Source organism: Malus domestica, chromosome 13 (genome assembly GCF_042453785.1).
Source record: "Malus domestica chromosome 13, GDT2T_hap1".
Lineage (NCBI taxonomy): Eukaryota > Viridiplantae > Streptophyta > Magnoliopsida > Rosales > Rosaceae > Malus > Malus domestica.
The window spans coordinates 13,294,375-13,318,907 of NC_091673.1; the positions used below are offsets into that span (position 1 = coordinate 13,294,375).

Below are 24,533 nucleotides of genomic sequence, written 5' to 3' on the forward strand. Positions count from 1 at the left end.
CAAGTTGAACATAAGTTTTAAGGAAAAATACTATATTTAAGGAAAAATATCAAAGGCCAATTAAATATTTAAGGATAAGCCACAAACTTTATTGCAAGTGAACCTATGACTAAATAAAAGACATGGGCAATTACCATTTTTTCTCAAGTTTATTTCTTTTAGAATTTCATAAGGTCCCTTAAAGTCCGAGGTTGACTTTGAGGGTTTAGGGTTTTAGAAGGTCCATTAAGTTTTGGGGTTGATCATTTACGGTTTAGGGTTATAGAATGTCCTTGGGCGCCCAAAATCTTAGAACTAAACCGTATGCCCTAAAGCGGCTAACGTCGTGAAAAATTTTCCTTCTTAAAAAAGTCTTACATATGCACGTTTGTCACAATTCATTGGGAAGGTTAATGACTATGAATTATGATTGTAGGGTTGGACGTTATTGTCATTTTCACTAACAAATTAATTTGACTTTTCAACTAGTACCTAAACTAACTAAAAATAGAGAACATTAATGAAAAGCTCGCGGTACTGTTTACTTTAACGAAAAACCATATTTTTACATTAAAAATATGATATTTTAGCTTTAACTAAAAGTCACTTAGGTATGTACGCTACCTTATATACCTTTAAGTGGAATGTTTTGAGTTTTAGGTGAAATTTTCATTGTAACACTTATACTCCATTTTTAAAGACATTGAATGTGACACAATTTATTTGATGCTCTCTCAAGACCCCCGTGTAGCCACCTGATTGGTGATTTTGGATTATTGCATATTGATCGATCAATTTATATAGTCCAACACAATATAAACAACTAATTAATGTCGTTAGATAATACAACGAGACAAGAGTATAAATATTCATAGTTGAATTGATTGTCACATTCATATACATGAAAGGTATAATTTTATATGTTTTTGAAATATCATCTCAAGTAGAATATAGAGGGAAGTGTCGCTCGGTTTCAATATTGTAGTTGGATGACCGTGGAATAAAATTTCTGAGAGGAAAATTTTGAGATGCTCAAGGCCTTGTACAATTATAAAATGTTTAATGTCTTTTTCAAAGAATGTGAATGGTTGTGGCAAAAGATATGAGCTGTGAATGATGGGACCAAAATGAAAAGGATTCTAAAGTCTAGTTGTTGGAGTCTTGGAGAGCAGGATATTTGGGAGTACCATGCTAATTCACTATCTGTAGAAAGATGACCAATGTGAATCCCCCCAGCTCCCACTAGCCAATGCATGCGGATTGCAGTAGTGTTATCTGCCTAACTGTTGACTACTTGCCTCATCAATTTGCCTCCAATTTTTATATTATTTCTTATTGAAAAACATTACTTAAAGTCCTTATATTTATGATCTTATGCATTGCCAGCACACTTAGGTGAAATGTATTAGTTATTACTAGGTTAGCATTGTGTGTTATACGAGCCCCTTTTAGTAGGAATTCAGTTTTATTGTAGCAATAGTATTTCTGTATGTAGAAAACTATATATTTATCAAATAAGACTCGTATTATGGAGAAACTCAATAAAGTACATAAGAGGTCATATGGTAAATTTGTACATGTTCCCCATGATAGTTTCATCTCTTTTTTGTCATTGTACACAATAAACAAAATTCATGTTCAAAAATTGCTATAGAGTTAGCATTCTAGATATGAACAAGTACAATGAGACTCCCTATAGTTTTCGCATCTTCTATTTTGGCTAGCTACGTACGTACCTAGCTAGGGTTATTTTGTCTTAAGACTCTTAGGGGGAGTAACCAACAACTTCGAACTTGGAAATTTCCAAAAAGACCGGCAGCCATGGATTCCAGCAGAATCCAGTCCCACCCAACCAAACCAATGGAGATGGTGTGATATATGCATATAGCATGCTGGCCTTTAGGACACACATTCTCTTTTCCCACAGTGCTATGATCATGCCCTTGTTAGATTTTGCTTCTTCCTCCTCCAGCCACTTGGCCCTCTGAAACAGACCTCCCAACCCGACCTAACCCAGCATTTCTCTTCTCATGACAATGAACTTTGCCAATTGGGTTTCCACTTTTGTCACATCTCTCTCATGAAATTCCTCTCAACAATCTCATAAGTTTGGACCACCGCCCCGGCCCTGGTTTTCTCAAGTATTTTTTCTTTAATTCCTTCCACAACTATACAACTCGATCATTCTTGAAATATTCCAGAACAATCACTTTTATTTGATGGAAGTGTTTGTCTTACCATATGCATTTATTATGTTGTCAAATTGTTATCTCTAAATCGTTGATCACGTTCATTTTGCTAGGATATGTAGTTTATTTTCACAAACGGGCAACATGCATGCGTTTTATCAAGACTTTTGCTAGAAACTTCAAGAAAATGTTACCTTCACCATCCTTTTCTGTTTTTTTCAGAGAAAAGCAAGGCAACCAAATCGAATTTTCAGTGCATCAAGATCATGACGTGTACAAAGAAATTTTCCACCTCAGATATCAATGATTCTCTCAAATCTAAATCCCCATCTTTTTCTTCAAACCATTTTTTTTTCCTGGAAATTCCAAGTTACTTTTAGGGAATATTTTGATATATCCTCGACCAGCTTTTTTCATCATCATGCATGGTTGTTTTGCTTTAACCCTAGCTCTCTATGTCGTCACAGCAAGTATATGTCTCCATAAAGTAAGGAAAGCTCTATTACTTGTGACATGTATACAACATGCCCATGTGATTGTCCCTCAAGAACAGCCAATTTTTAAGTACTCGATTTAACTAATTAAGCAAGATATTTGTATATCATCCTTTAATGTAACCTCTTCTTTAAAAGAATAAAGGAATGACCTATCTCAATCACTAAAAGAAATGTAGGTTCTCCCCTAAATATATAGTAATATATTTGGGCAAGCCCCTATGCTTATATATTCTCTCGTTATTCACGTGAATGCATTATGTACGGATGGCAAGGGGATTGTGGTTATGGTTAAGAGGGTTTTACTTATGCACCTAATGTCCTAGTTCGAATTTTATCCCTATTTCTTGTATTAAAAAAAAAAATTATGTATGGATCGAATTTAAAGCACAACTTAATTTATTCGATTCGCTTGAATCTTTATTTTGGCCAAATTTCCCATTGAACTATTATTATTAGTCATTTTACCTCCTACCATCATATATGTTCATCACATTTCATGTAAGTTTTCATTTTCTTTTCTACAGCTCTCTCCTTGTTTCAATCTCTTGATTTTCTTTTGATGTATTCGATCTAATGACTGAACAAAATTAGGAATGCTGTGGAACAAAAGTAAAGTGCGAAAATGCCATAATATATTTTGATAAACTCCTTGCCCATGTATTTAGACGCTTTGACGGTATAACCATATCTTTCCAAAGTTGTTAAAGAGTGCTTGAGAGGAAGATCCGTTTAATTTTCAAAATGGAGAGGCAACTGGATTCCATGCATATAATCTAAAAGAAAATGGAGCACCTTGTAATCTTTGGTTACATCTTAAAAGGGGGGTTTTCCCCTTGCAATGAGTAAATCCCAAATGTTTATCCTTCTTAATTTAAGTAGTAGTTTCTTAAATAACCAATGCCCTCTCTCATGCCTGTGTGGCCGAACTTATTCTCCATCATACTTGTATTATAATACAGCAAAACTCATTGGATATTTGGGTTTATTAAAATTTGAGTGTCTTAAGGTTCTTCTAAGATATAAAAATGGGAATTTTTCTTCGAGAGAGAATTTTTCTATCAAGAGAACAAAATAAAATAAAGCAACTAGCTAGAGAGAATGATGTGCTTATCTAGCATTAGATCATGCCTAACTTTGTTTTAAAAAGATGGATTTAGGCCATTTTACCATGATTTTGAGAATAAAGTACTAAACATGAGGAATGTAGGATCAATCCTTTCATAAGAACAAAAATTAATTAAGGGATGAATTCTTATATTAATCATATTCCAAAATAATTAACAATGACAAGATCGATCATTTTTATTCTTCGTACTAATTTGTAAAGGTTAGATTTCGCTTCTTATTAAATTAACTGTATATATTATGTAAGTATGAGATGTACGCAAATGGTGGATTGTCCTAATGGATAAACCTTAATCTACATCCTACTATATTTCGGATTCAAAACCTACCCCCTTCTCTTAATCTAACTTAAAGTAGAAATATCAGTTATAATAAAAATAAAAACATGGAAGGTGATGTTACGCTTGATGATATTCCCTGCTTATTGTTAAATAATTGGTGGACATTCAGTAGCCTAAGGTACTTATAGGAGCTGTTTGTTAAAAGGACTGTGGGCTATAGACCTAAAGTGAACAAGGTAGAATTGAGCTTCCATGGTCCAAGAGCCGAAAACTAACCAAGAATGCTTCTGGGCCTCGAGTGTAGTTTTTGTGGCTCGAGTCATATAGTTCCATTCATAAAAGAACAAACCTGATGGCCAATTTCTTGATCCTCACGCCAACATAGAGTTCTAGACTCTTCGAAACCCTTTAGCCTATGATTATACAATCCAACACAACTTAGGAAGCCACCGGTTTTAATCCAATCCAATCCCTAAATACTAATTAAGTTTTGTTGTCTCACAATGACTATGAAACCAAACCCTAAATGGAAACATGTATCTAGACAAACTATAACATCTCTCCCCTTATATTTCATGTGCTCTCCTTTCACTCCCAGCCGTTCAAAACATTTTCAAGCTGATTCAAAGCTCAAGGTTATGCCATGTAAGCAACAACAGCCTTACATTTGTTGATCAAATGTGTAGCCTCATCGCCAGATACACCCAAGCATGCATACAGAAAGGCAACCACCATCAAGCAGAAATCCGTTTATATATAAGCAAGTAATGAGTTCAACTCTACTAGACGAAACCCCTACTAAAAACATTTAGATTGAGATATAATTTGGAAACAAAACATGCAGAAGTGACTAACTCCTGCATATCATAACAAAGTTGAACCAATTAGTAAGAGCCTAATTACTAATTAACTTTTTTTAGCTTCAAACACAAACCCCATTTTATTAATTTCAAATTCACATATAGGTAAAAAAATTAAGAACCATCAACAACCATCACATTAACCGCGTATTTATTGAAGAAAGTTGAGACTTCACCATAAAATTTATCAGCAATATATGGAGAGTAGTCTAATTTACTTATAAGCTCATATAAGATTCTTTCTCCCATAGGTTCCACCATAAGCCCATACAAGATTCTTTCTCTCATAGGTTCCACCATAAAACCAATTTGACAATATGTGGAGTCCCACGAACCAGCTGCCTAGGGGGCATAGTTGCTGCACCTACGGAGACCTGTAACCTGGCACTGCCGCTGGCATGGGTACTCTTGGTAGGAGACGGTTATCCATACAGTGGCGGTGCTGATGCAGTGTACTGATATCGGGGTGCCGGGGACGTGTATACGAATAGTGGCGGTGCAGATGGAGTATACTTATATCGGGGTTGTGGGGGAGGAAATGGCGGTGCCGTTGCAGTATACTCATATTGGGTTTGAGGCAGAACATAAGGCGGTGCCAGTGCAGTATCCTCATATTGAGGTTGCCTTGGAACATACGGTGGCCCCCGTGCGGTATGTTCATGTTGGAATTGCGGCCAAGCAAACGGCGGTTCCGCCGGTGAAACCGCCACTTTATCGCAGAACTTGTAAGAGAAGCGGAGTTCACCTTTGGGGTTACTTGAGGGGTTTGTAATAACATGGTAAGCCACGAACGTCATGGTGGAGTTGGGGTTGGCCATGGTGTCAAAGAGCTCTTTAATGGGAGCAACCACTTGGCCAATGTACTTGTCGCCGAGGCGGCGCTTGCAGATGAGCTTGAAGACGAGGGCGAGGCGGCTCTGCTGGGCAAGACACTCGTCAACGGTGAAGTCCATGTGAAAGTTATTCCAGGTGGGATGAGTGCCGCAGTTTTGGGATACGAAGGATTTGGTTTTCTGCTGTTCTTGGGAGTCGCCGTCGAGGACGGAGACGACGGCGTATACGGACATCTTGGTAAAGAAGTTGACATCTTTGAGGTCTTTGGCTGAGATGAGCTCCACTTCTAGTGTCATATGCCCCATTAATCTAGAGAGAGAGAAAGAGAGAGAGAGAGAGAGAGGGTTAATTAAAGAGAGGTTAGAATATTCGAGTATATAGGTGCTCAGAGGGGATCGAATAATTCAAATCCAAATTTTGGGCTATAACTAAGAAAGGAGAGAGATATATAAGAAAATTGGAGTTATACTCCTATATGAATTCTAAGAGAGTACAGATTGCATGATACAACTAATGTGTAGACATCTTCAAAACGATTTCTTTTACAAAACAGATTCATTACTAAGAACATATATATAGTACCTTTCTTCATCTTAAAAATGCATATATATACGATTCTAATACTCATTGAGTTTTGCAGTAGTACTTTATTCTACAGGAGAAAGTGAGTTTTGTAGTGACAAAATAGGAAAGGGAGTACCATCCAAAGTAGAAAAGAATTCGGCAAGGATAAATCTAATTTCATCTATATGTTATACTTCTTCTCCAAGAGTCCAACTTAACCAGTGAAAATATATTCCTACGAAATACTAGTGAAAAATAAATTGGTAGAACCTTTGTTTTACAAAAAAAAATACGAAAATCCAGTTTGGCATGTGTTGTCGTTCCCACTTCCATTGAGAAAGATGATGAGTCGATTTGATACTATATATATATAGTATGCTTTGGTAATTATTTAAGTGAAATTTTGATACTTTGATTTATATTTTTTAATGTAGGACATGCAAATTCATTTTGAGCAAAAAGTGATCAAACAGTTGAATTTTGGAGTGATTCAAATCAGAGGATATTTGTAAATCTCTCAGATTGTTAGTGTCAAAGTTTCAAAATTTTCTACTGAGCAGTTTATTTATGACAATAAAATAAGGGACAAGTGCACGAAGCTGTCAAAATGACGTTTTGGGCTTATTTGGACTTTGTGGCATCCAAGATGGCATTTTATGGGTTTGGACCCTTCTGGAGATATGTTCAGAACATCTTAATCTTTAAAATAAGTTGTCTTGGGCCTTTTTTTGAGCTGTTTTGAGCCCAGAACGTGGCTGATCAGTTTGCTGGTAGATTTCTCCATGTTTGACTAGGAAATTGTTTCCATATTTGAGTAGGAAATTGTTTCTCTAGTTTCTCTTAATTTATTTTGTTTCCTAGTTTTATTGGAAGACATTTTCTAGGAATAATTTTATTTTGTAGTAGTATAAATAAGGTTAATTAGCCATTAGGGTTCTCGATGCACTACTTTGGAGAATTCGGCTTAGAGAGCTTTTGACGATTCAAATTTATTTACAAGGTGTTTTATATCCATGTTCTTAACAACATTTGTGTGTAACTAATTTCTTTTGCTAGGATGAGACCATGAGCCTTAGCATGAATATGTAGTCTTTATTTAATTGCTTATGATATTATGCATGCATACTTTGAATTATTAATCAGTGTGTTTAAACTGTCTCTATATCTTAATGCTTAACTACCATTAAGATGTTTAAATAAGTAATCGGATACAATTTGGTCTGAATATCACTGGAGGATTGAGTAGGGCTTCTTATGTTTGATAAGTGAAATTTCACTTAAGGTGAATATCACATTCTTAAGGGATGCATGGTTTTTCAAAAGGATTTCAAAAAACTTAATGAGTCCTGCAAGTTTACATTTGATCCGAATATCACAAATGAATTGAATGTTAGATATACGTTCTTACTTAAATATCACGAGGAGAATATGCATAAGGAAAACCTAACCTTCAAAGTTGCATGTAAAATTCATAAATAATTCCTAAAACTACATAGGATTGTTAAGGTGACGACAAAATTTGTCATTGTTTTCTAAAATTGGTTACTTTCAAATTGGTTTCTTTAATGTTTTTAGTAATTTTTTTACTAAAATTCGTTGTTATTATTTTAAGTCCAAAAAGAACCTTTTCTAAACTTTGTTTTAAATAATTAGTTAAGATTTGGTTTTTACATAAATTGTTTTAAATAATCCATGTGAGATGTGGGAACGATCTTACATGAGCATTTTTACTACAACTACCTCATTCTCTTGTAAATATTTTAAGTGTTTTTATCCTTACATTTGTATGTGGTAAAAATCCTATCAAAAAATTAATTTGAGGGTGAGATACATTTATGAGGTCCTACTTTAGATTTTATTTCAAGGATATGAGTTGTTTATGTTTTAATTTTTATTGCAAGATCATTAATCTTATAGAAAATTAGATACACATGAAACTAATAAGATATTATTAGCCATTTAGTATTACGGTCTAGTGGTATTCATCTTCACTTGTAAGTAAGATGTCTTAGGTTTGATTCTTGCCAAAGACGAATTTGAACTACATTATTTTGCTTTGCCCATTGTGAGGTTTAACCCACTCCCCCACCCCTTAGTGTAGATAATATTTTTAGTTCAAAAAAAAAAAAAAATAGACGAACACGATATTTCAAGAATAATACTAAAATGGCAACTCCAGTTGAGGAGGATTTGAATGATTTTAGTATTGGCCTGAGTCTATATTTTAGGAGAAAAGGAATGTAAATATTTTGTAATTATTAGAGTTATGTTTTAGAAAGGATATTGTGTCCTTTTGTAACAAGGATTGTATGTACTTTTATTCAAGATTATGGAATACAGAAAAGTTAGGTTGTAAAGTTCTATTTGGTATCAGAGTCTAGTTTGCTGTAACCCTATAAACTGTAAAACAATATTTTCTTCCGCTGCTGTGTTCGGTCGACTTGTTCCTACGCTGCTTGTTGCAGGAATCGATCAGGCTATGTATATTGGATTTGCAGCAATCTGATCTTGCTGCTGCCGTGTATGGTGCTGTGCTTATGCAATTGTGCACCGTGTATAATTTCTACTGGTGGTGTCGTGAATTGGTCTTTGTCGTGCAGTGGGTATTGTTGGTCCTGCTGGATTGCAGCATATGGGTGGTCTGTTTTTTGCATATAAGATTTGTTTTTGGACTGCTAATTGTTGATACACTGTCTTTTGGTGAAGTTAGTTTTGCTGTGTTGTGTGTATTACCTGCCATTGTTGCAACTGATTATCGCAAAAGTTGACTGGAATTGTTGTTCTACAAGTGATGTGGATTGCTGTCTGTATTTGTGGGTTGCCGTTGCTACGGTCATTTAAAAAAAAGAAAAAAAAAGAAAAGGTTGTTTCTTGTTTGTTCTTGTAGCTTGTGGTTCCGTAATTGGTGGGGTGCTGTGATTATCGTGTACCTGTGATTGTCTTTTTTGGTTGTTATTACAATGATCAATACCGGTTGGATTTTACATTCCGGTGCAACGGATCATATGACATATGATAGAATTTTGTTTTAGTCCATGAAAGATCTTTATAGAAAGTGTGTGGCAACTGCCAATGGTACACTGCTACTGTTGTTGGAGCGGGAACAATGTCTCTTGCACCCTATCTTCCCTTACATAATTGTTTATTGGTTTCATCATTGTCCCATCATTTATTGTCTGTACCTTAAGTCACTGAACAATTGGATTGTGTTGTATTAATGTATCCTTCATTTTGCTTGCTTACGGATATTCAGACAAATAAGATCATTGTGCGTGGCACTAAGAGAGATAGGCTATATTATGTGGATGGCGTGGTTCCTAGAAGAGCTAATTTGGTTCATGCATCACGTAATAGTAATCTACAGAAGGTATTGTTATTGCATCGTTGTTTGGGGCATGCATCGTTTGGTTATTTAAAACATATATTACCTAATTTGTTAAGTGGTATTGAAGACTCATAATTGAAATGTGAGGTATGTATTTTAGCCAAAAGTCATCGTGCTTCATTCCCTCTAGGTATGAATAGAAGATCTTCTCCATTTGCTCTAGTACAATCTGATGTGTGAGGGTCTTCCCCTGTTAGTACTATTTCAGGTATTAGGTGGTTTGTTACTTTCGTGGATGATTGCACTTGTATGACTTGGTTGTAAGTGTTGAAAAATAAAAGTGAGGTTTGTGGAGTGTTTTGTCTGTTTGAACAGATGATTAAAACTCAGTATTCATCTGATATTAAAGTTTTGTGTTTTGACAATAGTGGAGAGTACATAAATTTTGAGTTATCCAAGTTTCTACAAGATCGTGGAATTATTCATCAAACTACATGTCCGCATACTCCGCAAAAAAATGGGGATTATTCATCAAACTATATGTCCGCATACTCTGCAACAAAATGGGGTTGTTGAGAGAAAGAATCATCATATCTTGGAAACTGCTCGTGCCTTGCTTATTGGTGCGACCGTGACTAAACAGTTTTGGCTTGAAGTCGTTACCTATGTCGTGTATGTGATTAACCGTATGCCATCCCGGGTTGTGGACTTTCGTACACCTCTTCAAGCGTTGACAAAATTTGTTCCCGTAGTGTCCACTAATACTCTCACTCTTCGTGTGTTTGGATGTGTAGTCTATGTTCATATTCACAAGATTCATCGTAGTAAATTAGATCCATGTGCTATCCGGTGTGTCTTTCTTGGGTTTGCTCCCCAACAGAAAGGGTACAAGTACTACCATCCTAAAACTCGCCACATGTATGTGACCATGGATGTTACTTTCTCGACGAGTATTTTTATGTTTTGATTCCATCACATTCGGATCACCAGGGGGAGAATACTAGTGGTGATCTTGGGTGGTTGGAGATACTATACAATGTAATATGTAGCTCAGGGGGAGCGTGTGTTGAAAAAGAAAATTGTGAAGGCTCTCGGCAAGACACTGCTGAGAATGAAGATAGTGAGGGCTATCGGCAACAGCCTGCTGAAAATTCAAATATTGTTCAGTTGCCGGCCACCGAGACAGTTGAAGCTTCTCTGCAACAATCTGCCAAGTATGATGCAGAGTATCGACATGAGTCTACTGAACCAACAACTACCGAACTCATACCCCCTCTCTCTTGAGCTCAATAGTGCCACCCAATGTGTCTTCTTTGAATATTCTTGAGGTAAATACAACTGATGCTCATGTAACTAATCTGGATAATATTATGAGTACGTATAAGTTGCCACCAAGGAAAAATTATGGTGTTCTTCCTGACATGTTTTCTCTTGAAGGAAAAGTGAAGTTTCTAATAGCTAATTATGTGTCATGCTCGAACCTTACACCGAAACGTCAAGCCTGGGTAAATAATGTGGAAGCAATCCAAGCACCAACCCGAGTTGAGAAGGTCTTGAATGATCCTAAATGGGTTATTGCAATGGATGAAGAAATGATGGCACTACATAACAATGATACGTGGGAGGTAACAGATCTACCAAAAGAAAAAAACCAATTGGGTGTAGATGGGTCTTTACAATCAAATACAAGGCAGACATATCAGTGGACAGGTATAAAACAAGGTTAGTAGCAAAAGGTTATACACAAACGTATGGTGTTGATTATCATGAAACATTTTCTCCAGTATTGAAGATGAATACAGTACGAGTTCTTATTTCTTTAGCTATGTTTGTACCATACTTGACCAATCCCGAAACTATTGAGCACTGGTCAACGTTATACCATCAAGGACCTAGAATAGTTTCCCTCCAACTAGGAGGCCAATCACAGCGCGACACGTGTCAACATCAGAAGCCAATCATAGCGTAACACGTGTCAACATCAGAAGCCAATCACAACCCGACACGTGTCAATGTCAAAACAAAGCTAGAAAATCTCCTCTATAAAAGGAGATCATTCTCCCACAATATTTCCTAATGTCATTTGTACAAAATCATTCACTAGTACTCACTAAAGGAGAGCTTGAACCTATGTACTTGTGTAGACCCTTCACAATTAATGAGAACTCCTCTATTCCGTGGACATAGCCAATCTGGGTGAACCGCGTACATCTTGTGTTTGCTTCATTGTCTCTATCCATTTACATACTTATCCACACTAGTGACAGGAGCAATTTAGCGAAGGTCACAAACTTGACACTTTCTATTGTACCAAAGTCCTCACTGATTTTGTGCATCAATATTTGGCGCCTTCTGTGGGAACGACACTTATTCCCACTCTCTTTAGCTTTGTTAAGCTGGTTTCCACCATTCGTACACTTTCTTTTGACCAGGCATTCCTTTCCAACATGGGGAGCGAAGAAAGCCACATCACACAAAATGACACCCCTCTTGCACCTAGTGCCAAACAATGAAAGAATGAACAAAATAAGTTTACTTTTCAGGCTAAAGTCGATGAGCTGGAGGCTCAGAACAACAAGATAGCAATGAAGAATGAGATCCTCTAAGAGCAGTATGAGAAGGTCTTCGAGATGCTCCACGAGACTAGATATACTAAAACACACGAGCTCATCACCTCTGTGGAAGTCAACCATCAACTGGGTGCCCCCAACACGGAGGGTCATTTGCCCTCGACATGGGTATTCCTATTGAGGAATGAGCTACTCATCGAAATGGCGACCAATATGAGACTTCTCTCAACCCAGCTGCTTCGATCCGAAGCAGGAGGAGTGGAGGAAGACACCTCCTTACAGAAGGAGTGGAAGGATCGAAAGTCGTCTTTCGCGACTATCGAGACTTCCTAAAGCAATGTCGAGACAATTTCATCCATGTAAGCTCGAAGATCAATGACCTAAGGGTCTTTGAAAGACTCGATCCCCTTCCATATCCCAGGCCGACTACCAATTTGGGGAAGGGGCAATAAGTCCTAGAGAAACACGAAGGTATAGGGGACTTAGAGATGTTCCGATAGACATACCTTGGAAGTCAGTACGGCGAGTCCAGGGAAAAATCACATGCTCTTGATCAAACCTTCATACTTCTAAGAGGAGATGGAGATTTACGAAAGAAAGTTCCAGTGGTACATGACTCCATTAAGGACCTTCTTGTCCTACAGCTCTTTAAGGAAGTAAACAAGTTGAAGGCCGAATGACAAGCTGAGATACCTGATTGGAACCAACCTAGGCCTAGCCCTCTTACAAGGAGGATCATCGACACCTCTCCAAGCAAAGACAAAGCAGAAACTTGGCTTGCAACTCTATACTAGAAATGAGGACCCGATTGAACACCTTAACCTCTTTGAGTCCACCATGGGATACCAGATGCACACCGACGAAGAGTGATGTCTTCTCTTCCCCTCCACCCTCTCAGGCGGAGCTCTAAACTGGTATTGTCATCTTCCACCTGAGACGGTAGACTCATTTGAAACATTGAGGAAACTGTTTGTTTCTCAACACATTTTCCAGACCGATCACTTGCACTCTGCGGATGACTTGTACACTCTGTGGATGACTTGTACACTATCGCAATAACCAAGGGTATCGCCATGATAATGCCTGCCCTTAGGCAGTCAACACAGTGGGCCAAGCGCATGTCAGGACATGCCCTACCCCGAGGTATGAGACATACACGCCTTTAAACACCACATGCGTGGCTATTTACCCCAGCATAGCACACCTGATACTGAAGCCAATGCTGAGGTAGTCGAGTTACAAGCCCACGAAGAACACGGGCACGTTTTGCTGCTACCATGAACATAATGGCCATGATGGCGAGAAGTGTATCACCCTTCGTGATCATATTGAAGCTTTGGCGCGTGAAGGAAAAATTGATTGATTCCTCCTTCACCCTTTAAGGGATAACCGTAACCAACGCTAAGTGAATGTGATATATTCCATAAGCGGCGGCACACCCATATCTAAATCTTCCAATAGGGCCATGAAAAATAACGAACGGGTTTTAAGGCCTGGCCACAAAGTGTTTCAAATGGAAGACATCAGGGGAGGCAAGTATCAAAAGCCTAATTGGGATCCAATATGTTTCTACCATGAGGAAGAAAGAGGTATCATTTACCCTCACAACGACCTACTGATTGTGGAGGCTTACATACCCAACATGGGTAGCAAATGTGGTCTTTGTTAAGAAAAATTCGACCAAAGAAAGTCTCTTGCTCCATAAGGTCTTGTGGAGAATGTGTGTCGACTACATCGACCTAAACAAAGGATGCCCAAATGATAACTTTCATATTCCTCTCATTGACAGACTTATAGACTCTACGGCAAGGTGTGAACTTCTGAGCTTCATGAATGCTTACTCAAGATACAATCAAATCCTTATGAACCCTCCGGACCAAGAACACACAGCCTTCACTACTAACAAGGGACTATATTGCTATAAAGTCATGCTTTTCGGCCTAAAAAATGCAGGAGGGACTTATCAGAGACTAGTCAATTCAATGTTCGCCGAACAGATTGGGAAGAGCATGGAAGTTTACGTTGATGATATGCTAGTTAAGAGCAAACATGTTGACCAACACATCGCTAAGCTATCTGAAACTTTCACCATTCTGAAAACGTATCGAATGAGGTTGAATCCCAACAAATGTGCCTTCGGCATAGGCTCTGGCAAATTCTTAGGCTTCATGATAAGCCAACGAGGCATTAAGGCTAATCCCGAGAAGATCAAAGCAATCTTCGACATGAAGGAACCGGTTATTTCAAAAGACATCCAGAGCCTTACTGGCAAGGTGGCAGCCTTAACTAGGTTCATCTCTAAGGCCACATACAGATGTGCTCATTTCTTCAAAGCACTTAAGGGAAGTAAGAAGTACATTACATGGACTGATGAATGTGCCGAGGCATTTAAGAACCTAAAAAACTACATGAGTAAAGCCTCTCTGCTGTCCAAAACTAATGTTGGTGACACTCTTATTATCTAGTTGTCGGTATCGGCTTCAGCAGTAAGTTCTGTTCTCATTCGAAATGATGGTAATGTCGAACGGCCTGTCTACTACGCTAGCAAGGCCTTACAAGATGTAGAGACACGATACTCCAACATTGAGAAATTGGCTCTAGCATTGGTCATGTATGCTAAAAAACTTCGCCATTACTTCCAAGCATATTCTATCATCGTGCTTACCAATCATCATCTTCGACAGATACTCCAAAGTCTTGACACTTCAGGGCGAATGATCAAATGAGCGATAACATTGGGTGAGTTTGACATCTCCTAACAAACAAAGCCAGTTGAGAAGGACCAAGCAGTGGCATACTTCATCGCCGACTTCACATATCCTGTTGACATTGTTTCTACTCCTAAAGAAGTGGTTTCATTACCCTCGGAAGCTCAGAAAATAAAGCCAACAGCCCCATCATGGAGTCTATATGTTGATGGCTCGTCTAACCAACAGGGCTGTGGAGCAGGGCTAGTCCTAACGACCCCTGACAAAGTGGTGATTGAGTATGCTCTTCGTTTCAAATTCAAGGCGTTGAATAATGAGGCCGAAAATGAAGCCCTCATAGCAGGCTTACATTTGGCTAAACACCTTAGGGTTAAACGAATTGATATCTTCAGTAACTCCCAATTGGTGGTTAACCAGGTCACCAACAACTTTGACGCTGAGGATAGCTCTATGGCAGCATATCTGGCACAAACACAATTGTTGCTCAAGCACTTCCACTACCAGATCACCCAAATTCCTCGAGCGACAAACAGTCATGCAGATGCTTTGGCTTGCCTCGCCTCAGCAGTAGAAGACAAGATTGGGAGAAAAATTCAAATCGAATTGTTGGCAGCACCAAGCACCATGGCTGCGGAAGTATGCAACTCATAACAGGGGGATAGTTGGATTACCCCGATTTATAGATTCCTTGCTCATGGCACCCTTCCAAATGACAAAGTCCAAGCTAAGCAGATTTGATACAAAGCTACCCGTTACTTGATCATTAATGACCAACTCTACAAGCGGGGTTTTAACCTACCATACCTAAGTTGCCTTACGCCGGTGGAGGCGGAAATTGTCCTTCGGGAAATACATGAAGGAGTCTGCGAATATCATATTGGATCTCGATTCCTAGCACATAAGGCTTTTCACCAAGGATATTACTGGCCAACACTCCACCAAGTTGCCATCAGAATATCTAGCTCATGTGATAAGTGTCAACGCTACGTAACTATTCCTCACTCCCTTCCCGAACCATTCACTCCTATGATCAACCCTTGGCCCTTGGCCCAATGGGGACTTGATTTAATCGGCCCAATGCCTACAAAGAAGGGTAAGGTCCGCTATGCAATCGTTGCAGTTGACTACTTCACAAAGTGGGCTGAAGTAGAACCATTGGCAACCATTACTGAGGCAAAAACAGAAGGCTTCGTATGGAAGAACATCCTTTGTAGATTCGGCATTCCCAATGCGATAGTCATTGACAACGGGCAACAGTTCGACAACAATAAGTTCAGGATGTTCTGCTATAAGTTCAACATCAACTTATGTTTTACCCCCCCAGCTCATCCCCAGTCTAATGAACAAGTTGAAGCCATCAACAAAATAATCAAGTGAACTTTGAAAACCAGCTTGGACAAGGCTAAAGGTTGTTGGCTAGAATTTGTACCCCAAGTTCTTTGGTCATACCGCACTTCGTATTGGATATCAATAGGAGAAACCCCATTCTCACTTGCCTTTGGTACAGAGGCAGTTGTCCCAGTTGAGCTTGAGCAAGCAACGTTCCGAGTCCAGAACTACGTGCAAAGCGAAAATGACAAACAACTTACCCTTAAATTAGTTCTAGTCGAGGAACACAGAAACCAGGCTCACTTGGGGAATGTCACCTACAAGCAGCGTATCTCCAACTACAATGACTCAAGGGTCAAACCTCGTTCTTTCAAAGTGAGGGACTGGGTATTGAAGAAAAGATTACTCTGCGACAGAGTCTCGAGTGAATGAACACTTAGTCCAAACTGGGATGGACCGTTTGAAGTTGTTGGCATCAGTTGCCCTGGCTCCTACAAGCTTAGAAGCTCCGATGGCAAGACCTTTGGCCATCCATGGAACGCTGATCACTTGAAGTACTATTACAAGTAAACTCACATTGTACAAGTGTTAAGCTTCAGCCGTTCAGCATTCTATGTAACGAAGACTATTTGGCATGAATTCAATAAAGAGGTGATTTAGATAACTCGGTTCTAATCCTTTTGCATTCCTAGCAATGAAACACTCGGGTTCAAAGCTTCAACATGAATGTTTCCAACATGAAACAAAGTCTAAGTATATGTCAACAAGACTATACAAATAAACGAACAGCTTCACAGTAAATTCGTTCAATCATACATTCCAACACATTTATACATAAGCCAATTGTGCTTCAAAAAGGTTCAACATACTTTGTGTCATTCGATACTTGCTACAATGTGCCTCGACACCTTTCCTTTATTCTCACCAACCAAGTGATGAAATGTGAAGAAGGAACTCATCTTCATGCCACCAACTAGGTGATGAAATGTACAACCTGTACTCTCATTCATGCCACCAACCAGGTGATGAAGTGTACAACCCGTACTCTAATATCATTTGGTAACTTGCCATTCATGCCACCAACCAGGTGATGAAATGTACAACCTGTACTCTAATATCATTTGGCAACTTGCCACTCATGCCACCAACCAGGTGAAGAAGGAACTCATCTTCATGCCATCAACCAGGTGATGAAATGTAAAACACGTACTCTCCTTCATGCCACTAGCCAGGTGATGAAATGTACAACCCGTACTCTAATATCATTTGGCAACTTACCATTCATGCCACCAACCAGGTGAAGAAGGAACTCACCTTCGTGCCACCAACCAGGTGATGAAATGTGATTAAAGGTGATGAAAGAACTCACCTTCATACCACCAACCAAGTGATGAAAGCAACTCACCATTCATTCCACCTACCAGAAGACGAGTGGTACAACTTGTACATGTGAACTCTTAACATTCACAAATAATCAAAAACCCTCAAGCTTGACAACTTAACTAGGGGGCATTTATGCCTAACAAGAGCTTCATCAATGGAGAGCAACCACAATTCTCAAAAGCTTCACACACTCTTGATCAAGACAGTGTGAAGCAAAACCATTTATGGTGCCAATAAGAGCTTCATCAAAGGAGTTCAACCACAATTCTCAAAAGCTTTACACACTCTTGATCAAGACAATGTGAAGCAAAACCAATTTATGGTACCAACATGAGCTTCATCAATGGAGGGCAACCATAATTCTCAAAAGCTTCACACACTCTTGATCAAGACAGTGTGAAGCAAAACCAATATATGGTGCCAACAAGAGCTTCATCAATGGAGGGCAACCACAATCCTCAAAAGCTTCACACACTCTTGATCAAGACAGTGTGAAGCAAAACCAATTTATGGTGCCAACAAAAGCTTCATCAATGGAGGGCAACCACAATCCTGAAAAGCTTCACACACTCTTGATCAAGACAGTGTGAAGCAAAACCAATTTATGGTGCCAATAAGAGCTTCATCAATGGAGGGCAACCACAACTCTCAAAAGCTTCACACACTCTTGATCAAGACAGTGTGAAGCAAAACCAATTTATGGTGTCAACAAAAGCTTCATTAAAGGAGTTCAACCACAATTCTCAAAAGCTTCACACACTCTTAATCAAGACAGTGTGAAGCAAAACCAATTTATGGTGCTAACAAGAGCTTCATCAATGAAGGGCAACTACAACTCGTAGAAAGCTTCACACACTCTTGATCAAGACTGTTCGAAGCAAATTTAATTTATATGGTTCATCCAAACCTTCGACTACTCCAAGGTATGGCTTGCATCACAATCTCTTGCTCAACAGTGTGGAAGCAAAATTTGTATATGTTGTCTCTCCCACATTTTCAAATTTCTAGTTTCCCAAAAAAAAAAAATTTGGGAAATTCAACAAATTTCTAATTTTCCAAAAAAAAAAGGGAAATTAAACAAAGATTCATCAATGGAGGACAACTACAAATTCTCAAAAGCTTCACACTATCTTGATCAAGATAGTGTGAAGCAAAATCAATTCATAGTACCCAACAAAGCTTCACCACAAAAGCTTCACCAACAAAAGCTTCATCAATTGAGGATAACTACAAATTCTCAAAAGTTTAACACTATCTTGATTAAGATAGTGTGAAGCAAAATCAATTCATGGTACCCAACAAAAGCTTCAACTCCAAAGCTTCATGTACAAAGCTTCAACTCCAAAACTTCACCTACAAAAGCTTCACCTACAAAGCTTCAACTCCAAAGTTTCAACACAAAAACTTCACCCACAAAAGCTTCATGCTTCACCTACAAAAGCTTCACCCATAAAAGCTTCACCAACAAAAGTTTCACCCACCACCAAAGTTTCTTCACCCACCACAAAAGCTTCACCTACAAAAGCTTCACCCATAAAAGCTTCACCAACAAAAGCTTCACGCACAAAAGCTCCACCTACAAAAGCTTCACCCACAAAAGCTTCACCAACAAAAGCTTCACCCACCACAAAAGCTTCACCCACAAAAGCTTCACCTACAAAGCTTCAACACAAAAGCTTAACCTACAAAAGCTTCACATTATCATGATCAAGATAGTGTGAAGCAAAATCAATTCATAGTACCCAACAAAGCTTCAACCTCAAAGCTTCACCTACAAAGCTTCAACACCAAAGCTTCACCCACAAAGCTTAAAATATATATATATATATATATATATTTTTTTTTTCTTTAGAAATTCAAAAATTCAAAAAATCGAAAATTCAAAAAAAAAATTTGAAAAAAAAAATTGGCTAGGCCTCCTCTTCTTTGGGCCTAATAAATTTCATAACAAATATATATGAAGGAAGAGTTTTGGGCTACCACTTAGAAAGGAAATGCCTCATTCGTCAACTTCATCGACCGGAGACTTGGGGGACTTCTACAATATGCTACTGCACCTTGATACTCGGAAGTCTCACGACCACTCAGTGACTTGGATTTTTCAAGTCACCAACCGAGAAGTTTTCCTCACTCGGGAAATTAAGGGAGCACTAGCTCAATATACATGCTTCACTCACAAAGCTTCAACATACAAGCTTCAACAACAACAACAAAGCCTTTTCCCACTAAGTGGGGTCGGCTATATGAATCCTAGAACGCCATTGCGCTCGGTTTTGTGTCATGTCCTCCGTTAGATCCAAGTACTCTAAGTCTTTTCTTAAGGTCTCTTCCAAAGTTTTCCTAGGTTTTCCTCTACCCCTTCGACCCTGAACCTCTGTCCCGTGGTCACATCTTCGAACCGGAGCGTCAGTAGGCCTTCTTTGCACATGTCCAGACCACCGTAACCGATTTTCTCTCCTCTTCAATTTCGGCTACTCCTACTTTACCTCGGATATCCTCATTCCTAATCTTATCCTTTCTCGTGTGCCCACACATCCAACGAAGCATCCTCATCTCCACTACACCTACTTGTTGATCCTTCACCGCCCAACATTCTATGCCATACAGCATTGCCGGCCTTATTGCCGTCCTATAAAATTTTCCCTTGAGTTTCAATGGCCTACGACGGTCACACAACACGCCGGATGCACTCTTCCACTTCATCCATCCAGCTTGTATTCTATGGGTGAGATCTCCATCAAATTCTTCGTTCTTTTGCAAGATAGATCATAGGTAGCGAAAACGGTCGCTCTTTGGTATTTCCTGATCTCCGATCCTCACCCCTAACTCATTTTGGCCTCCGTTTGCACTGAACTTGCACTCTATATATTCTGTCTTTGATCGGCTTAGGCGAAGACTTTTAGATTCCAACACTTCTCTCCAAAGGTTAAACTTCGCGTTTACCCCTTCATGCGTTTCATCTATCAACACTATATCGTTTGCGAAAAGTATACACCAAAGAATATCATCTTAAATATTAAGTTTGTGATCTTCGCTAGATTGCTCCGGTCATTAGTGTGGATAAGTATGTAAATGGATAGAGACAAGAAGAAAACACAAGATGTACGTGGTTCACCCAGATTGGCTACGTCCACGGAGTAAAGGAGTTCTCATTAATTATGATGGGTTTACACAGTATATAGGTTCAAGCTCTCCTTTAGTGAGTACAAGTGAATGCTTTAGTACAAATGACATTAGGAAATATTGTGGAAGAATGATCTCGTAATCACGAAACTTTTAAGTACCGAAGTGTGGTATCGTCTTCACTTGCCTTATCTGTCTCATAGGTAGATGTGGCATTTTCTTTGGAAGTACTCTTCCTCCCTCCAGGGGTGGTATCTTTAATTGGTGGAGATGCACAAGGTAATGTATCAATTTCACTTGACCCTTACTTGTAGTTTCAGGCTTGGTCAAGCGCGATACAAACCATGTAGTAGGAGTCCCCCAAGTCGCCGAGCTAGGGGATCTGCTGAAAGAGGTGACAGACAAGGTAAGCAATCAGAGCTCCAAGCAATCAGTCCTAGATCAGAAGTTTGATTTCGAGTTCCGGCTGATTGTTATCCTTCTCCTTATCTTGCAGGTAGCATGAAGGATAAAGAGAAGAAAAAGAGAAAATGTGATATGAGATACTTTTGCTTTTGAAGAAGTAACTTTCTACAGGCTTATAAGGTCGACTGAAGGGTTTTCTTGTTTCCGCCAGAGTATAAGGCCGACTGAAGAATTTGAGGGTCAAAACAAGTCCATCAAATCTAGAGTACGTTCGACCCTGCTGATATGGGATACTTTTGCTGTTGACAAAGTAGTGGATGTATCGGCACGTGTTCTGTTGCGCTTGTCTCCACATGCTTCCTTGTATCCTTCTCACTTGCCCTATTTGTTCCTCAGGCAGATGTGGTATCTTCTCGGGAAGCATAAGATGTTGAAGATGAGTACTCGAGAGTAATGGGGTTCCAGGCAGTCAGTTCTGGACTGGAAACTTGATTCCAAGTGCTGACTGATTGCTCTCTTTCTCCTTGTCTTGCAGGTAAGAACAAGGCCAAAGGAAAAGACAGGGAAAAAGCATGATATGGGATACTCTTGCTTTTAACCCTGATGATATGAGATATTCTTGCTCTGGTGTAGCTTGTTTGCAGAGGTATTCTCGGGGGGAAAGAAAGCTGAGTATTTCGAGAGGCTTCGTTGGGAGTGCCCTCTCAGATATGAGGAAGGGTTGAGCATTTTTGCAGGTCTGCCTGTCCGTTGAGGATGGAGGTCGACATATATAGGAGTCTCCCTAACAAGAAGAAGTAATACTATTCTTTTACCCTGCTTGGTCATAGCACGGTAGTGGGAGCTGCCAGCTTCACGTGTTTTAACTCTGTCAGAGCACTTTGAAAAAGTGGTCTGTGGTATCTGGAAAGCTGATGTTACGTGTGAAGATTACAGACAAGCTTTATCCAAGGAGATCTGGCTCTCGAAGTTGAGAAAGCGGTGCCTCTTCGGTTTTCAAACAAGCAATCCTGTCAGGGATCTGTCTTTCGAGATTCGGAGAACGGTGCCTCTTCGATTTTTGAGAAAGCAATCCTGCTAGGAGTCTGGCTCTCGAGATTCGGAGAGCGGTGTCTCGTCGCTTTTTGAGAAAGTAATCATGTTGGGAGTCTGGCTCTCGAGATTCGGAGGACGGTGCCTCTTCGATCTTGAAGCAAGCAATCTTGTTGGGAGTGTTTTCTCGAAAGTGAGTATAGGTTAGGCCTGTTTGCTAGTCTACCTTGCCACGGAGCACAGAGGTTGACACATAGGGACTTTCCAATTATCTAGCAGTGGTCCTGTTCCTTTACCTTTGTGGGTAATAATATGGTAGCTAGACCTTCAAAATTTATGTGTCTAAACTTTGTTAGTGCTGTTTATTTGCTATTCTTTTACCCTTCTTGGTCATAGCGATGTAATGGGAGCTGCAAGCTTCACGTGTCTAAACTTTGTCAGAGATTTTTGGCAAAGTTATCTGTGGTACCCGTGAGCTGATGTTGTGTGTGGAAAGTGGATGATTGAACAGTAACATTCACGTGCTTTCTACTTCACCAGAAATCTTCGACAGAATGCCCGTAATTTCCACAAAGTTGAGTATGCATGTGACAGGTGCTGACAAGGCTGAAAAAGCAGGTGCCTCTTCGATTTCTGAGATCAGCCCTCGTGGTTTCTGAGCAGCCCAGCTTTTGAGAAAGCAAGCGCCTCTTCGATTTCTGCGATCGACCTTCGTGGTCTTTGAGCAGCCCAGCTTTTGAGAAAGCAAACACCTCTTCGATTCCCGAGATCGGCCCTCGTGGTCTCTGAGCAGCCCAACTTTTGAGAAAGTAAACGCCTTTTCGATTTCTGAGCAGGCACCTCTTCGATTTCTGAAGCTCCATCGAGTGCAGATTTTTATAGAGGCTGGTATTAAGTTCCAAAGCACACTTGAATCTCTACCAGTAGAAGCTCCCTTATTGCATTTCTAAGATTTTGATTTGTCCGACCTCTTTTCTCTTCAACACCTTTGAAAATGTCTGGCCCCATCGACCGTCGTTTTGACTTGAATCTTGTTGAAGAGGCAACCACGCCTTCTCCAGACAACATATGGCGCCTATCCTTCTTATCCCCTACTGGTCCTCTTACCGTTGGGGATTCCGTGATGAAGAATGATATGACCGCTGCGGTGGTGGCCAGGAACCTTCTCACTCCCAAAGATAATAGACTATTTTCCAAACGGTCTGATGAGTTAGCTGTTAAGGATTCTCTGGCTCTCAGTGTTCAGTGTGCAGGTTCTGTGTCTAATATGACCCAACGCCTATTTGCTCGAACCCGCCAAGTTGAATCATTGGCGGCTGAAGTGATGAGTCTCAAACAGGAGATTAGAGGGCTCAAGCATGAGAATAAATAGTTGCACCGGCTCGCACATGACTATGCTACAAACATGAAGAGGAAGCTTGACCAGATGAAGGAATCTGATGGTCAGATTTTACATGATCATCAGAGGTTTGTGGGTTTGTTCCAAAGGCATTTATTGCCTTCGTCTTCTGGGGCTGTACCGCGTAATGAAGCTCCAAATGATCAACCTCTGATGCCTCCTCCTTCTAGGGTGCTGTCCAGTACTGAGGCTCCGAATGATCCCCCTCCGGTGCCTTCTATTTCTGGGGCTCTGCCGACTGCTGAGACCTCTTCTAAGCAACCTTTGTGAAGGCTCCCTCTTGTTTGTTTATTTTGACTCGTGTATATGTACATATTTGTAACTTCTTAGAGATATCAATAAATAAGCTTTGTTTCATTTCAACGTATTGTGTTAAATACACCAAAGCCTTCTTCACTAAGTTCTTTGAATTTTTCTTTTGTTGAAGCTTGTATGTTGAAGCTTTGTGAGTGGAGCATGTAGGTTGAGGTAGTGTTCCCTTAATTTCCCGAGTGGGGAAAACTTCTCGATTGGAGACTTGAAAAATTCAAGTCACTGAGTCGGGTCGGCTATATGAATCTTAGAACGCCATTGTGCTCGATCCTGTGTCATGTCCTCCGTTAGATCCAAGTACTCTAAGTCTTTTCTTATAGTCTCTTCCAAAGTTTTCCTAGGTCTTCCTCTACCCCTTCAGCCCTGAACCTCTGTCCCGTAGTCGCATGTTCTAACCGGAGCGTCAGTAGGCCTTCTTTGCATATGTCCAAACCACCGTAACCGATTTTCTCTCAGTTTTCCTTCAATTTCGGCTACTCCTACTTTACCTCGGATATTGATGCGAAAACTACTTGACACACAAATTAAACCCTCTTTTTGACAATTGTAGTATAGATGTAAATAGGGTATCGTTCTAGGCCGGGGATTAGGAGGGATTGCTAATCTATTCTAAATTAA

At 39.6% G+C, this 24,533-nt stretch overlaps 1 protein-coding gene across 1 annotated transcript; it reads right to left on the reverse strand.

The window, feature by feature from the left end:
• Positions 1–5,353: 5,353 nt before the first annotated feature.
• Positions 5,354–6,070, reverse strand: LOC103452968 (protein SRC2). The gene has a single exon (XM_008392491.2). The coding sequence runs from the start codon at positions 6,068–6,070 to the stop codon at positions 5,354–5,356; it is 717 nt and encodes a 238-aa protein (XP_008390713.2).
• Positions 6,071–24,533: the final 18,463 nt, after the last annotated feature.